Here is a 17,224-nt window from a genome sequence, read left to right as displayed (position 1 = left end):
TCCATAGGATCATCAGAAGCGGCCTCCTTGGGCGCCTGGCTGGCTCAGTCAGTGGAGCACCTGACTCTTGGTCTTGGGGTTGTGAGTTCGAGCCCTATGTTGGGTGTAGAGATTATTTAAAAATAAAATCTTTAAAAAAAAAAGACCTTGAGGAGGTGACATTTGAGCTGAGATCTGAATTAGAAGGAGCCGTGCATCGAAACGATTTGGGGAAAAGTGTCCCATACAGAGGAGAGAGTACATTCACAGTCCCCAAGATGAGAACAGCATTGTCATGTGTAAGGGACAGAAACGAGCTGAAGCCTGGGGACCATGGAGAGAGGAGTAGGGGTGAGGACAGAGAGCTGGATAGGAGCTAGGTCATGAGGGTCTTGGAAATGCGATAAGGAGTTTAGATTTTATTTCACAATTGAAAAGCTTTGTGTGATTTTTTTTTTTAAAGATTTTATTTATTTATTTGACAGAGAGAGAGACAGCCAGCGAGAGAGGGAACACAAGCAGGGGGAGTGGGAGAGGAAGAAGCAGGCTCATAGAGGAAGAGCCTGATGTGGGGCTCCATCCCAGAATGCCGGGATCACTCCCTGAGCCGAAGGCAGACGCTTAACCACTGTGCCACCCAGGCGCCCCTTTGTATGATATTTTCTGATTGACGTTAAACACTTCCCTTTGGTTAAGGCGTGGGCAGCACTCTGTAGGAGAGCGAGGGAGGAAACCAAGTAGTCTGTTAGTAGATGGCTGCAGTCGTCCAGGGAGTACTTCCTGAAGTCCCTATCCAAATCCCAGCTGCTTTTTTTTTTTGGCAGAAATTGATAGGCTTATCCTGAAATTCACATGGAAATGCAAGGGACCCAGAATAGCTAAAACAATCTTGAGAAAACAAGTTGGAGGTCTATACTTCCTGATTTCAAAATTTATTACAAAGTTACAGTAATCAATCAACACAGGTTGGTATTGGCATAAGAATAGTCCTATGGATCAATGGAATAGAATCAAGAGTCCAGAAATAAATCCTTAGTTTATGGTCAGCTGGTTTTTGACAAGTATGCCAAGACCAGTAATGGTGCCAGAGTAATCTTTTCAGCAGATGGTGCTGGGACACCTGGAACTCCACATCCAAAAGTATAAAGTACCCTTACCTCACACCAAATAGAAAACTTAATGCAAAATAGATCATTGACCTAAATATGAGAGCTAAAAGTATAAAACTCTTAGAGGAAAACATAGGAGTAGTGGGCCTTGTATCCATAATATATAAAGAACTCTTCAACCCAACAATGCAAAGGCAGCCCAAAAATGGGCAAAGGATATGAATAGATCGTTCTCTGAAGAAGACCTACACATGGCCAGGAAGTGTGTGAAAAGATGCTCAACATCATTAGTCATTAGAAAATTGCAGATGAAAAGCACAAGATACCACTTCCCACCCACTCGGCTGGCTTAATAAAAGGATGGACAGTAAAAGTCTTGGCAGGGTGTGGAGGAAGGTAGAACCCTCACACGCTGCTGGTGGGAACGTGAAATGGTGTGGCCACTTGGGAAGAGGGTTTGGTGGTTCCTCAGAAAGTTAACCGTAGTGACTGTATGGCTCCAGGGGAACTAAAAACATACAGCCAAGTAAAAACGAGTCCACAAATGTTCTTGGTGGCATTACTCAATAAACTTTCCCGAAGTGGAAACAACACAGATTTCCCTCACCTGATAAATGGACACACCGAAGTGTAGATGGGCTGTCGTTATGCAGTGAGAAGGAGTGAGGCACTGACGCATGCCACGCGCGGCTGAACTCTGAAAATGTCACGCTAAGTAAAAAGCCAGGGACAAAAGGCCACATACTGTAGGATTCCATGTGTGTAACATGTCCAGCCTAAGGAAATCTGTGGACACAGAAAGTATATGAGTGGTTGTCAGGGTCAGGGAACAGGCGAGAATGGGGAACGACTCCTAATGGGATCGGGGTTTCTGTTAGGGGTGAGGAAATGTTCTGGAATTAGATACTGGTGATGGCCCCTCAGCTCTGTGAATGCAGTAAAATGCACTCAGTTGTACACTTCAAAAGGATGAATTTTATGGTATGTAAATTGTATCTTAGTAAAGCTGCTATAAATGTTTCTGAAATGTTGGTTTTAAAACTGATGTCATTGTCCTTAAAGTTTCTCAAAGAATAAGAACCCCAAGTTGTTTAGGAAAGAGACGTGATTTAAGCCAGGAAGAGGAGGGTGCCGGTCGAGGAGGCCTGAGGAGGGTTGGAGAGTCGGGAAGCACCAGGCGCTGAGTGACATGTGTTATCCCTTCTTTGTTGGCAAGCCCATGGATGACAGCCTCATTGCGTTCCGGACCCGCTCTAAGATGCCTCTGAAAGACGTTCCCCTGGGGCAGCTAGAGGCAGAGCTCCGGGCTCCAGACATCACCCCAGACATGTATGACCCCAATACAGCAGACGACGAGGACTGGAAGGTGTGGCTGGGGGGGCTCATGAACGATGATGTGGGAAATGAGGGTAAGTGGGGCTCTTGGCATTTTCTACCTCCCTTGTCCGTTTTCTCTGTGGTAAAATTTTCGTTAGAAGCTTAAAGGAAGGGGGTGTTTTTGGTTAACTGAATTTAATTGTATGTCACTTAGAATATTCTTTAAATCAGTAGTTAAGTCCCCTTCTTTTTTGGGTTACGAATCTTTGAGGACAGTTGGCCCACATTACGTTAGTCTCCGGTGTTCAGTGTGTGACGCGACGTGTGCACGCGGTGCCGTGCTCCCAGCACGCAGCTGCCGTCTTGCACACATCGCTGTTACAGTACCACGGACTCTCTGCCTTACGGCGTGCTGGTTACGGATCCTTTGGGGAATCTTCTGAATGCGAAGAATTGTCCGCTGAAACGTAAATGCAGAAATAGTTTTATATATGATTTCATGCGAGTGCGGTGACTCGCTTGAAGACTCGTCTCAGTTAAGGGTCTTCGTAATGCACGTGGAAGAGCGTTAGCCGTCACCGTGCTGAACCAGAGTCGCTAGACTTTGGGGAGGGCAGGGGAATCTGCTGTAACAGGGCTTCCTTCCATCTCTAGAGCTGGCATCTCTGCTCCTTTTTGTCACTCGGTTCCATCCTCAGACCTGTTTTTTCCCTGTGGTCATAAGCACACCATCTATGTTGTGCTTCGTCTCCCCATCAGAAGGACTCTGTGCTGTAGGGTTCACTTCGAAAAATCCAGAGGAACTCCTCAGATTGGCTTGGTGTGGTCACAGGTCCACTGTCTCGGTGCTGTGTGGTATTAGGGGAGACGCTCGCAGCGTGGAGTCCTGTGATTGGCGGCACCCACGGGAACAGCGTGGTTGCAGGAGGCAGTTACCCAGAGGACGAGGTCGTATTTCCACAAGTCGGGGAGGAGCATTGCTCAGACAGAAACAGTGTTGACTGCCGGCTCCAGGGTGGAGAATCCCTGCTACAACCCGTATGCTTTTAGACTGTAACTTACTGCTTCAGTCTGGAGAGAGAAACTTTACGGAAGTTGTCTTTGGGGGATCTTTTGTGTATCATAGTGGAAGTCGGGCATCATTGCTCATTTTGTGCAATAACTGTGGATTTACAGGATGCAAGAGATCACCTTCGTTTATGGTGATTCCTGATGATGTCACATTCTTTTGATGGAATCAGGGAAATTTTGTTCTTGTGGTTTCTTTTTGACCTTTTGGTGGAGAGTGATCAGAATATTCTTTTTAGCTGTGTCATGGAAGACTCACACTTTTTAAAAAAATGTAATTACATACAAGCTGCAGAGCACATCTTTATTCTTTTCCCTGTCTTCTAAGAACAGCTACATGGGATTTGTATGTTGAAAAGAGTAATGCTTTAAGATAAATAGGAGAGGTATGGTTTCAATGGAAATAGACTGGGTAAACATGTAATGCGCAGGTTAGGCTAGCAGTAAGTCAGCACAAGTGAATGAAACAGTAAGTCTTGAATAATATACCTTATGGAGCTATTCATTATATGATCCATGGCTCAGCGAGTGTTTGTCACTCTCCTTTTACGAGACATTGTGCTAAGATCATGAGAGATAAAGCATAATCATTATGTCAGAGATTAAAACGCCCATGAGTGGTGCCTGGTCCATCGTTAGATGCACAATACATTTCAGATGAATGACGTTGAATCAACTTAGATATGCCATAAAAGTGGCATAAATGCCGTTCCAAGGTTTCGTCGGAGGGAGAGAGCATTCCTGTTTAGGGTGTTTCAGAGGCAGCTCTATGAAAGACGTGGTAATTGACCTGGGCCTTTGAAGGGTGTTTGACAGCAGTGCTGGTGAGGAGAGGAGGTGATAGGAGAGCACTGTCCTCCGAGGAGTCTTCCAGTCTCTGCATTGTAACTATAGGAACAGTACAGGGTTGGTGGGAAGAAATCAAATACTGTAGAAAGAAAACTGTGAACACCCCTCCCCACGATGACAGTTTCATGATCCAGAGGGATCACACATTGTTTTCATGGATTTTTTTTGGGGGGGGGATTTATAAATCTCTTGATGTTTGTTTATTGACACTTTGTTTTTCTACCAACCCACCCCAGGTTCCATGACACCAAGGCTCAGAGCCTCTGCAGAAGGGTACAAACAGGGGCACTTGTAGTTCTATCCATTTCGCAAAAATCTCTGAGAATTTTGCGTTGCCCTGTGTTGCAGAATCAGTTTGTTAGGCTGCTAGGATTTGAGGCAAGTTTAATGTTCTAGGAAGGTGTCGCATGGAAGGAAGGCTCAGGGATAGAAAGCATTTGTTAAGTGGATATGACTCTTCATAAGCAAGCTCTGCGTCTTTTTTCCTTAGGCCTAAGCTAAGACACAGTCTTGAACTAAGGCAGTTCCTCGTGGCTTTATCCGCAGTGGCAGCTCATGCCTGATTTTCCCTGATTTCGCTCGGTGTAGCTGAAAGAGCTGAGAGGGTGGCAGTTGAGGAGGAAAGGCCAGGCAGAGCCTTGGGCGTCAGGAGTTTGGGAGCCCGAGGCAGCGCTGCTCCTGGTTTCATCCCTAGAACCTGACTCAGAGTCCAGGAGTGGGATGGTGTGCGTGCTGGCTTGTGTTAGTTAACGATACAGATTCCAGGGCCTCACCTGTCACTGAGTCAGAATCTTCAGTGGCTGTGGTCTAGGGATCTAATTCTTATGCATCCTAAATATTGGAAACTGCTGGTCTGGGAGGCGTGAGCATGTGTGATCAGAGTGGACTGAGAAAGTGGAATGATGGTTAGCAGGGAGGGTGACAGTCCTCTTTTTTTAAAACTGTATTTGTTGGTGGTGGTGGTTACATATTAGGATGGATTTAAAAAAGAGAGCACAAAGCCAGTGAGTAGGGACGGTGTGGGCCCTGTGTACCAGCTGACCTACTGAGTGCTGAGAGACGGGAACGGCGCTAGACACAGATCGCAGAGCCGCACGCCCGCCAGACGCTGGTCTCTTTTGTAGCATCGCGTGGCTGTTCTCCCATGTTCCTACTACCATCTGATGTGCATGGTATTAAAATGAGAATCTCATTTGCCAAAAGTGACTGGAAGGCTTCACTGGAGGTGCACGGCAAGCTGAGGTCAGCTGGGTGGACGCTGGCCTTGTTAATCAGTCAGGAGTGAGAGGGCGTATTCCACCACCAAGGACTTAACAGCTAAGAACTCCGAAGAAGCCTTCCTGAATGACTTTCCAGCGTGTGCGGCAAACGGGTGCTCAGAATAGGGGCCGACCCGTTTGTGTGGCGTGGGCAGAAGCTGCCTGTTGTGGTTCTTGCACGCGAACAGATGGGGCTCCAAACCCGTGCACGCTCCCCACAGGTCGGAGCTCTTCCCGGAGCTTTCATCGTTTGGCGTGTTTGTGCAGAGCCTGCCTTGAAGACGCTGACAGAGGAGGTGCTATAGAGATGGGGAAGACAGGATTCCATTCGGAAGGATTTGAAGAGTTTTTATTGGGAACATAAATGCACAAACGGATGAAAAAGACTGACATTTAAATAGCTATATTATAAATGATGCCAATTAATATATTATAACCTGAGTGTAAATGCGGAGTGAAAGACATCAGGTTAGATTGGGGCTAATCAGTACAGGTTTTCCAGTGATCATGAATCAAAATTGTGTGTATATATTTTTATTTTTAATGAAGGATACTCATTTATTACAAAAAAATGAAAATATGATGGAAGGGTACAGAGAGGAAAATATTCATCTTAATGCTTTGTAGTCATTCTCTGTGTACTCAACCAAGCACCTGTGCACCTCAGTAATTGTTCCCATGAAGGGATCATACTGCGTTTGCAGCTTGCTTCTTTTACTTAACAGAATTTAGACAATTTTCCACTGTCACACTTACAGACTACCTCTCCCATTTAATGGCTACACAGTAGTAAGGAGTTTAGTTATTCCCGTTTGGCAGACTTTCCTTTTTTTTTTTTTTTTTTAAGATTTTTATTAATTTATTAGAGAGAGGGAGGGAGTGGGGGGAGAGGCAGAAGGAGAAGCAGACTCCCCGCCAAGCGAGGTGCCCGATCCCAGGACCTGAGCTGAAGGCAGACCCCTGACCGCTGAGCCGCCCAGGAGCTCCTGTTTTTTTGTTTTAATTCAGCTCCTCGGTTGTACTAGCCCCAGTCCGAGTTCTCAAGTGCCGCCTGTTCCTGGAGCTGCCGTCACCGTGCTAGGCACGTGCAGGACACTTCCATCGGCACCGAGTGGTCCTCCAGACAGCACTTACCTACTAAGGCTGTCTTGGAACTTCATAACATAAACCACCTTATAACGAACAGTTGGGTAATTCAGTGACTCCTTCACAGCTTTTATCTAGGAGTCATAGCATCGATACCAGAGAAACACGCTATTTCTTCTGTGCCCTAACAAAGCAACTGTTTATTCTTTTTGTGTATTCTTAGTGATTTCCGAGTCTTACTGTAGGGATGTAACTTCTCACACAGAGGATTATTGTGTGTTTCTGTTGTGTTATACTTGGTCCTGCACATTCACATTTTGCGTGTATATACTGTTTTATACTAAGGCATCGGAATTAGAGTCATTCCCTAGTCGTTGGGAATTAGAGTCCTCTTTTTTTCACTATCAGTGCCTTTGTATGTGTAGTTTTACAAAAGTATTATTTTCATGAGGTGCACTAGTCAAAGTGGGGTTGCTGAGATAAATTATGTGTTCAGTTTTCTGGCTTTTGCTGCATTTTGGCAGATTCGAGTCTTTTTTGAAGGAAGGAGAGAACTTGGCTGACTGGAGAGACTAGGTGGGATGTGTCAGCTATGGGAAATGAGCTGTGCAAACACACTGGGGAGAAAAATAAGTTATTTAAAAACTTTATTGGAAAATCTTAGAGTGCTGAAAATCTTACATTTTCATCCGTGGGAGGAGTTCGGAGTGGGGACTAAGTGTCTCCGTATTTCCCTAGACGAGGCCGATGACGACGACGATCCGGAATACAACTTCCTGGAAGACCTTGACGAGCCCGACACAGAGGATTTCCGCACCGACCGGGCCGTGAGGATCACCAGTGAGTCTGTTGACGAGCAGTCTTGCTCTTCACTGCCCCACGTCTACCTTTGTTTATTTGTAGAATTTGGAGGGTGAAGTTTGCAGCCCATTCAGGTCGAGACATTTAAGCTTGTTGTACCCATTTATTTCTGTAACTCTTTAAATTTATGTATGTATTGAGGAAGCCTGTCAGTCATTCACTTACACGTCCCACAGTCCTGCCCTGAGTCCGGTATGTGGCGGGGGTTGCACCTGTGATATCAAAATGAATAAGGCATGGCCTGCGCCCTGTAGGACCTCAGCTCAAGTAGGGGACACAGACAAAGTTAAAATACAACGTGATAGGTGCTGTAATGGCTTGTGTATACGGTTCCTAGTGCCTGAAAGAGGGTGTGATCTCCGGTCGGATGGTGTACAGTAGGCTGGGTGGGCTGGCGAAGGACTCACACGGTGAGATGTTTTATCTCAGTTTTGAAGGAGAAATAAGTTTTGGGTGAGGGTCACATGGCTGGCTCAGTCGGTAGACCGTGCAACTCTTGATCTTGGGTCTGTGAGTTCGAGCCCCATGTTGGGTGTGGAGATTATGTTTATTTTAAAAATAAAATCTTTAAAAAAGAAAGAAGAAATTTTGGGTGGATATTGCAAATAGGCAGAAGACTACTTGCCAACCACGGATGCGTGGAAGAACAGTATCATGCTTGGAAAATGTGAGTCTCTTGGTTATGGAACTGTGAGTGTGCGGTGGTAGAAAGGTAAGCAGCGTTCGGGTCCTGGAGAACCTTGAATTTGAAGTTTGCTCTGTCAAAAAGAAGAGCTCAGTTTTTGGTGGGAAATCAATAGGAGTGATCTGGATTTTAGAGATACTACTTTGCTTTAACACCAATTTAATCTGTTAATTTGATGGGTAGAAAGAGCAAGATTGGAGGCATGGAAAAGAGTTGAATGACTTGACGTGGTTTGAGTTATTTGTTTAAAAAATTACTTCATTGGCTATGTTGCCAATGATAGAAAACGTATGTTTCAGAAAGTATTGATTTTTTAGTTTTTATTTTTAATTAATAAATAAATAAATAAATTATGTTTAAAAAGATTTTATTTATTTATTTGACACAGAGAGAGGGAGTGAGCACCAGCAGGGAGTAGTGGCAGAGGGAGAAACAGGCCCCCCGCTGAGCAGGGAGCCCAATGCGGGGCTCGATCCCGGGACCCCGGGATCATGACCTGAGCCCAAGGCAGAGGCTTAACCAACTGAGCCACCCAGGCATCCCAGAAAGTATCGATTTTTACTGAGTGTGTGTGTGACCCTGACCTGGAATAGCATACCCAGCATGGTGAAGGTGGGATGCCGGCTTCATGAGCACGCAGACACACTTCCTGTGATCTGCGTAGACAGCGCCGCTGTCCGTGCGGAGAGAACCACGCAGACACGGTCCTTTAGGACTGTCGTTCTAGTCCGTTGCTTTATTTCCGCTTTCATCTTGTTTTTGGGATTAGAATGCCATTTCCTTTATGAAGATCTTCTCTTGTTTGCTGTGTGAGGACAATTAAGGTTAGAGTAAGTGTTGAAAGGAATCAGTGTAGGACGAAAAGGCTTGAGGATTTAGGCCTTGAGAAAACTGGAGGGTCTGGGAAAGTATGAGAAAAGTCCAGGAAGTCTAGCGTCAGAAACCAAGGGCAGGTTCTGCGAAGGAGCATCTGCTCTGCCGACGCTGGGAACGAAGCGCGTCTGCTGGAAGCCGGGAGCTAGATCTCATTTCGGCTTGGCTCCCGTCCTGGAGTGCGTTTACCTTCCTTATTTGTCTGTCCGTCTCTTTCTTCGCGTTACAGGTCGTTTCTCAGGAAGACCCTCCCCAGTGAGCACGTTTCTTCCCGCTTTGCACCCCACACCCGTCGGTGCTCTCTTTGTAGTGCGCGCCTCTCTCCTGGTTGCTCAGACCCTGTCCGTCGTCTCCCCTGGCCTGCGAGCTTCTCGGCGAGCCCGTGCTGTTGGTGGTCCTAGCGTCAGGTTTTGGCCAAATAGGGACCTTTTCTGGGATGCCTGAACGAAGGGCCATCCTTTCTTGTCGTAGGGTTCTGTGATCATACGTAAAAACTGGGATGGAATTCCAGTTTTGTTCCCACCCCTTGTCCTCTTGTGTCTTATGCTATCATATTATCCCTATGAGCTGACTTATCCTTACGCGGACAAAAATTTAAAAATAAAAAAAAAAGCATAGAATCGTAGAGTTTGGAAAGCTTTCTGTGCTCCTGTGTTTTTAGCTTCTCTGTGTCTGGGTGACCTCCAGTGCCTGGGGCTTGTCAGTCCTGAAGGCAGCATGTCCTCATCTTGAGCACCTCCTTAACTAACATTTTCCTTACTGAACCGACGAGTACTTGTGATGTATTCCTGTTTGTCCTTTGTTCCTACAAAATGTAATTTACTCCCAAGCATGCATAGTAAAAGGTGTTCCTTTCCCTTTGTTTTTTCTTTGCTGTGCCAAACATACTGAGTTTCTTCAGTTCTCCAAACACAGTACTTTCCAGACCTCTCACTACCCCAGCCATCATCCTTTGGATTCTGGCCTTTATTTTTTTACTTAAATTTTTTTAAGCAGGCTCCGTGCCCAGTGTGGAACCTAGTGTGGGGCTTGAACTCACGACCCTGAGATCAAGACCTGAGCTGAGATCAAGAGTTGGTCACCTAACCGACTGAGCCACCTAGGCATCCCTGGCTTTTATTTTTTTATAAGCATTTCTCCCATTATATTTTTTTTTATGGAACTTCTAAAATTCATAGGAGAGTTGAAAGCCTTGTACACTGAACACCCATACACCTGCCACCTAGTTTCTGTAAGTAACTTCTAATATATCTGCTTTATAATGTGGCTCATCACCCGTCTCTCTGTCCGTCTGTGAATCTGTGTGGGCTTTTCTCATGCACTTCGGAGTGGCTTGCAAATAGCAGCATACTTCACTCCTAAACATTTCAGCATATGCCTATCATTCATTCGGGCTCAATATTTATCTACAGTTTCTCTTTTAGGTAAATTTATGCACAGTGTATTACACACGTTTAGTGTACCATTCAGTGAGTCCGGCTGTGCTTCTGCCTGTGTAACCAAACCCCTATGGGAATATGGAACTGTCACCCCAGAAAGCTCCCTCAGGCCCCTTCTGAATCATTCCCCTCACCATCCTCCCTGAGGCAACCGCTGTTCTGGGTTTTTTCTCTAACAGATCGGATTTGCCTGCTTTAGAACTTCATGTAAATGCAGTATGCGCTCTCTCCTCTAGAGCTTTCAGCATAAAGTTTTTGAGATTCATCTGTACTGACACATATCACTACTTTTCCCCCTTTTATTCTGAGTGGGATTCCATTGTATAAACATACCAGTTTATCTTTTCTTAAATCTATTCTCAGGTGTTGATGGACACCTGGGTGTTTCTAATTTTTGCTTATCTTGAATAAAGCTGCTCAGAACTTTCTTGTGCAAACCTTTCCTGGACAGATGTTTCCTTTCTCTTGTGTCAGCTGTCCAGGAGAGGAATCACTGGCCAGAGGGGAGATGTATGTTTAGTTTTATAAGAAATCGCCAGATTTTTTCCGAAGTGGATTTCCATTTTACCTTCTCATCAGAATTTTATTTGCTCTACATCTTCACCAGCATTTCGATTTTAGGTTTTTATTGTTTTTTTAAAGATTTTATTTATTTATTTGACAGAGAGAGCCAGTGAGAGGGGAACACAAGCAGGGGGAGTAGGAGAGGGAGAAGCAAGCTCCAGCGGAGGAGCCCGATGTGGGGCTCGGTCCCAGGATCTTGGGATCACACCCTGAGCCGAAGGCAATCGCTTAACGACTGAGCTATCCAGGAGCCCCTCGATTTTAGCTTTTTAATGCCCTCTTAAGAAGGGCTTTTGCAGGGGCACCTGGGTGGCTCAGTCGTTAAGCGTCTGCCTTCGGCTCAGGGTGTGATCCCAGCGTTCTGGGATCAAGCCCCACATCGGGCTCCTCCGCTGGGAGCCCGCTTCTTCCTCTCCCACTCCCCCTGCTTGTGTTCCCTCTCTCGCTGGCTGTCTCTCTCTCTGTCAAATAAGTAAAATCTTAAAAAAAAAAAAAAGGCTTTTGCAGAAAAGATCACCAATAGGTCTGGGTCCTCTGGACGTGGTCTGAGACTATGCTAGTTCTGTGACAGGCTTGCCTTCATGGATACTTGTGCTGTTTTGAGTAGCTGTGTCATATTGAACTTGAGGTCAGCCAAAACATTCAGATCTTTTTCAGATTTTTTTGAGCAATTTCATGTTTTTGTGCACTTAAGAGACTGATTTTTTAAATCCTAACTGTAAGACTTTAAATTTGTCCCATTAAGTTTCATCCACTTAATTTGAGAAAACATGGAATTTTGAATCTGTCATCAGTTGGTCTAGCAATCCCTGTTGACTTTATATGATTTACAGATGGGTAAGTGTGTTTTTGGGTCTTCTAGGTTATCGATGGAGTTGCTTTGTAGTTCCTGGAGACTTCTCTCGTGACTCCCGTTCAGTAGGCTAGGCCAGCAAGCTATGAATTATCCTTGTTGGGAAATCATCTGGCTCACATGTCCTGCATTCTCCCCATTGGGACTTTAGCTTCTAGAGAGTGAGACTGTTAGTTTTGTTTTTTGTTTTTTCTGTTTTTTTTATAGAAAGGGTGGGGGGTGCTGGTGAAGGGGTGGGGAGGGAGAGAGGGAGAGGAGAGAGAGAATCTTAAACAGGCTCCATGCTCAGCACGATACCCCATGTGGGGCTTGATCTCACGACCCTGAGGTCATGACCCAAGCCGAAATCAAGAGTCAGATACTTAACCGACTGAGCCATCCAGGTGCCCCGTGAGACTGTTAGCTCTGTCCTGTGTCCCCTAGCATCTAGAACAGGGCTTGAGGCATAGTTGGGAGTCAGTAAATGTGTTTGAATGAACAGATGACAGATAGATGTGAAGGTTTTGTCAGATGTCTTGCTGGAAACAAGACGCAGTGTCTCTGTGGAATTCCCGCCTATGGGAACATGAGATGGACCTGGACCAACAACGCCGTTTGGCTTCTTTTCAGAGAAGGAGGTGAATGAACTGATGGAAGAACTGTTCGAAACCGTGAGTAGTGATGCGGACTGGGAGCTCGGGATGGTGGAGTGGCCTCTCCAGCTCGCTCTGTCCTCTGCTTCCAAGCCCCCTCCCTCCACAAGGCTGGTTTGGCCAAGTCAGTTCACCTTTCAGCCCCCTTGGGAGTGGATGTAGTGGGAGGGGAGTTTTGCTCGCTAATACGCTTTGATTGTCCATACGTAGGTGATTCTTAGTAAAATTCTCCTCGCAAACTTTGGATGGCCTCGCCAGCCATATTCAGTGCGTCCTTAAAGATGGCAAATTAGTTTTTGGATTATTCTGGGCACAGATAGTTACCTTTCTTATAAACTTGTCTCTTGAAAGATAGTTCTGATCATTCTTAGTTATCTGTGCTCTGTCTTCACCATTTCAAGTGGCTGATTCAGAGACCGTGTTCCTCATAATAGTCGGCCGTGTGCAGGACTGCGGGTGCCCTGAAGCGGGAAAGGTCTTGAGGCGCTCTTTCTGCGTGCCAGCATTGCTAGCGCCCTGTAGACTATAGTCTTCGCTTTCCCTTCTCACTGCTGGGGGGACTGCCTCACGCCCCTTCCCCAGGGTCACCCTCCTTCCCCTGTGCCCTCAGTTCCAAGACGAGATGGGGCTCTCCAACGTGGAAGATGACGGCCCAGAGGAGGAGGAGCGCGCGGCTGAGCCCCGGCCCAGCTTCAACACCCCTCAAGCCCTGCGGTAGGCTAGCCAGACGTTGCGGTGCGGAATGGGGGAAGAGTGGGTTCAGCCTCCCGTCGCTGCGTGCCCACGGTTGCTGGTGGGGGGACGTGCGGCCCCGTGGGGTGTGCGGTCTCCGGGAGGAAGTCTCCTTGTCATGGGGCGGTGCAGCTGCAGACCAGGCTGCGTCTGTTTGGGAAGGGAGAGAAAGCAGCAGCTGGCTTCCGTAGCAGCTTCTCCAGGTGAGCGGTGCTGGAGAGGTGTGAGGACCCTGTGGCCAGCCACAGAAACCACCACTTTTGCAAGAGCCCGTGGGTCCCTTTGTTCTCCTCGTTGGCCACTGGTGTCGGGTAAATGTTAACGCACGTTCGTCAGGCACCGTGGTGGCATTGAGCCGACCGGAAGCCTCTGCAGTCTGAAGTAGACGTCCCGCCCTCTTCACACAAGGCCGGCACTTCCGTTTCTCCACCCAGGAAGTGGAGGCTTTCATTTTTGCCCTGTTCATGCGACGGGCTTGTGTAATCCACTTGTATCTTCCCGAACTGTTATCCATTCTGAGTAGCGGTCACGTGGGCAGGTGACTGGCTAGCTAGCGGTCTGGGCCCCGCACCGCGGATGGAGCAGAGCAAAGCTGGGAGACCCACGGCCTCCGCTAGTCCTGTGTTTTCACAGCCTGACCTAAATGGAGAGCTTGGGAGCCCCCTGAAAGCCAGGCCTTCAGGGAACGTACAGTTTAGTAGGAAAGCAAGGTATGCCAACCATTGTGTAACAGCCGGGAATAGAGTTCATACTGCAGTAGGATAAACACCGTGATGGAATCACAACAGGATTTCAGGATCCCCCACCCCCCTTTTGTTTTGGCTTTGTTGAGGAATAATTGACAAGTTGTAAGACATCGAAAGAGTGCTCCCTGGTGATTTGATGCAGGGAAACATTGTGAACGGGTCTCCCCATCGAGTTAGTTAACATTGTCGCCTCACATATTTCCTTTCTGGGGGGAAACGTTTTCAAGATTTCTGAGTCTTTATTTGACCCACTTACTGCAAGCCATATTTCATAGTTCACTTGATCTATAAACATACTTCGATTCCACTAATAAACTCTGTGTATGAATTCTTTAGATTTGGGATTTATAGAACCTCTTTAAAACCCTGGTTAAAGACCAGCTGTCTCTGGCGCTCGCTCAGTTCATCTGCACGGGCTGCTGCCCCTTCCCATTCAGCTGAAACTGCAAACCTGGTTTAGTCTTTGACTAAGTGAGAGATCACGGGGAGAGTGAGCCATCTGTGTCCCTCTTATCAGCCAGCTAAGTAATATTTCATAAAACCAGGGGCAGGCTCTTTGTGCTTTGTCTACTTTTTTCATGTTTCTGTTTCTCTGTTGCTCTGCTAGGAGCACAGATAATGGAGAGTTTTCTGTTCTCGGTAAACATTGTACAGAGGACTCTCCTTGTCTTTAGGTTTTTACCCTGTGCATGCCCACACTCACAGTAAATACTGCAAAAGGACACATAATCTTTATCTGCAGAGGCTGTAGAAAAGTTATCATTTAACTGTTGTTACAATATAGAGGATTTCATGAAATAGGATATCCTGCTGGTTGTACCTGCTTGAGCTGGTCTGTCCTGATCACATAGGGTATCAGCTCGCCCATAGTCCCTTGAGTGTCCTGCTCTGCCCCAGAACTAGACTGTGAGCTAGGTATGTGGATGCTTGCTTCAGTACTGGCCGGTCTCTCTCCAGAGGCAGGGGTGGGAGGGTGGGTTAGACAGCTGAGAGGAGGGGTGCGGAGGGGCTACAAGAGGATATACTCACAGTGGGAGCCAGCTTCTCACTGTCCTTCCCAGCTGTCCTGTGTTTCAGTGTATCCCCTTCTTGCTTCATACTAACTCTTTAAATTTTTTAAAAAAGGAAGGCAGGGCAGCCTAAGCGGATGGGAGTGGCAGGAGGGCAGAAGCTGGACCTGGGGTGGGGTCATGGGCAGATTAGGGAACAAATGCTGGACTTGGAGAAGCTCTTGGAGGAGATCCTCTGTCACCGTTGGGAACATGTTCAGGGTACTGTGGGTGATGAGTTCTTCCCATTGGCTCTTTGACTGCTTTGTTATCCAGACATTTCTCTGCTCCTAGAGTTTTGTTTAATTTCTCCTTCGTTTGTGTGTTACTTAGAAGACTGATTGTAGAAGAATGGGGGGGGGGACAGGGCAATTCAGAGCTATCTTATTTGCATTTATGCTAACAACTTTGCGGAAAGATTTGGATAGGCTAGGAGTTTGTTGGCTAGAGTGGGATGTCGGGATTAGCAGAAGATGGAAGTATTCAGACTCTTAGCCACCGTCAGGAGGCGTCGGGTGTGTTGCGAGCCTAGGGAAATGTCCAAATTCGGTCGTCTCCCTCCCGGGGACAGGTTTGAGGAACCCCTGGCCAACTTGCTGAACGAGCAGCACCGCACAGTGAAGGAGCAGCTGGAGCAGCTGAAGATGAAGAAATCCTCAGGCCGGCAGCAGCAGGAGGTGGAGAGGGTGAAGCCCCAGCCTGAGAAGGTCCATCAGACGCTGACTCTGGACCCGGTGCAGAGAGGGCGCCTCCAGCAGCAGATGCAGCAGGTGAGGCCCCTCCGGGGACGGCAGGCCCAGCCTAGCAGTTGTCCGAAAGTCAGAAACTGGTGCCTTGATGCCCGCTGAAATCATGGGGCCAGAAGATCTTCGCAGCGTGGAGGACCTTGGAAGGACATCATGTTGGTATCCTTACGGGCAGGCAAGAATGCAAATGCACGTAACGGTCCTCGTTTTCCAAGGTCACATTTTCCAGAGTCTTTGGTGATCCGTTCTGAATTTAACAGCCTCACTTGCTGGAGGAGTTCTAATTCCAGTCCCTCTGGTTTGAGGGTAAACTTCCTCTCGTTCTGTCATTTTGCTCAAGGGGAACGGATCTGAGAAATTCACACCAAGATATGGTGCCCATCTCCTAGTCTCTTTGGAAAGCAAAACGTGTGGTAACGTTGCAGACATCTTGGTAAGGTCTTCTGGGTGCTGGAAATGATAACATCGTAACGTGTCACCATGTTATTTTCTTTCCTTTCCCAGCATGTTCAGCTCTTGACGCAAATTCACCTCCTCGCCTCCTCCAACCCCAACCTCAGTTCGGAGGCCAGTACCACCAGGATATTTCTTGTAAGGTTCCAAGTATCCTTCACTCTAAAGACTTGGGCATCCGTTAGCTTAGGGGTCACTTCTCCTAGATGGTCACCCAGCACCACCTACATTTCCTCTTCTCTCCGGCATGTTCTAGCAGCTATTCCTGCGGCTTCCTGTGTTTGCTAAGAGAACATCAGCCTCTGACCCTGTGTGGGACCAGGGAGCATAGCCGTTTCCTTAAGACTATTCCTCTGACTTTTTTATTGGGTACTCTTCCTCATCTGTTTTTTTTTTTTAAGGTTTTATTTATTTATTCATTATTTGGGAGAGAGAACGAGTGTGCACGAGCAGGATGAGGGGCAGAGGGACAGGGAGAAGCAGACTCCCCACCGAGCAAGGAGCCCGATGCGGGCCTCAGTCCTAGACCCTGAAATCATGACCTGAGCCAAAAGCAGGCACACAACTGACTGAGCCACCCAGGCACGCCTCCTCTTCCTCATCTTTAGACCCACCCTGACTTCTTAGGTTTTTGGTACTTCTGTTCTTTTTATTGAATTCATTATCCATTCATTAGGCTCAACATTAGTATTTTGTGTATAAAATTAATCTTGGTCATGGGGCACCTGGGTGGCTCAGTCGTTAAGTGTCTGCCTTTGGCTCAGGGCATGATCCCAGGGTCCTGGGATCGAGCCCCACATCAGGGAGCCTGCTGCTTCCTCTCCCGCTCCCCCTGCTTGTGTTCCCTCTCTCGCTGGCTGTCTCTCTCTCTGTCAAATAAATAAAATCTTTAAAAAAAATTTATCTTGGTCATGACATTTTTAA

The 17,224-nt window shown here is 47.0% G+C and overlaps 1 protein-coding gene across 1 annotated transcript in view; it reads left to right on the top strand.

Moving 5' to 3' along the window:
- Positions 1–17,224, top strand: part of GON4L (gon-4 like) — a 62,783-nt gene that overhangs the window by 27,547 nt on the left and 18,012 nt on the right. Inside the window, exons 11-16 of the mRNA XM_040635774.1 lie at positions 2,305–2,497; positions 7,406–7,507; positions 12,552–12,592; positions 13,185–13,288; positions 15,673–15,871; positions 16,352–16,438. Of these exons, the coding sequence (XP_040491708.1) occupies positions 2,305–2,497; positions 7,406–7,507; positions 12,552–12,592; positions 13,185–13,288; positions 15,673–15,871; positions 16,352–16,438 (726 nt within the window). The remainder of the gene's footprint in view (positions 1–2,304; positions 2,498–7,405; positions 7,508–12,551; positions 12,593–13,184; positions 13,289–15,672; positions 15,872–16,351; positions 16,439–17,224) is intronic.

The sequence above is a fragment of the Ursus maritimus genome, unplaced genomic scaffold (assembly GCF_017311325.1).
Source record: "Ursus maritimus isolate PB19 unplaced genomic scaffold, ASM1731132v1 scaffold_2, whole genome shotgun sequence".
Classification (NCBI taxonomy): domain Eukaryota; kingdom Metazoa; phylum Chordata; class Mammalia; order Carnivora; family Ursidae; genus Ursus; species Ursus maritimus.
Note: the sequence above shows the minus strand (reverse complement) of the source record. Positions and strands in the feature narration are given on the sequence as shown.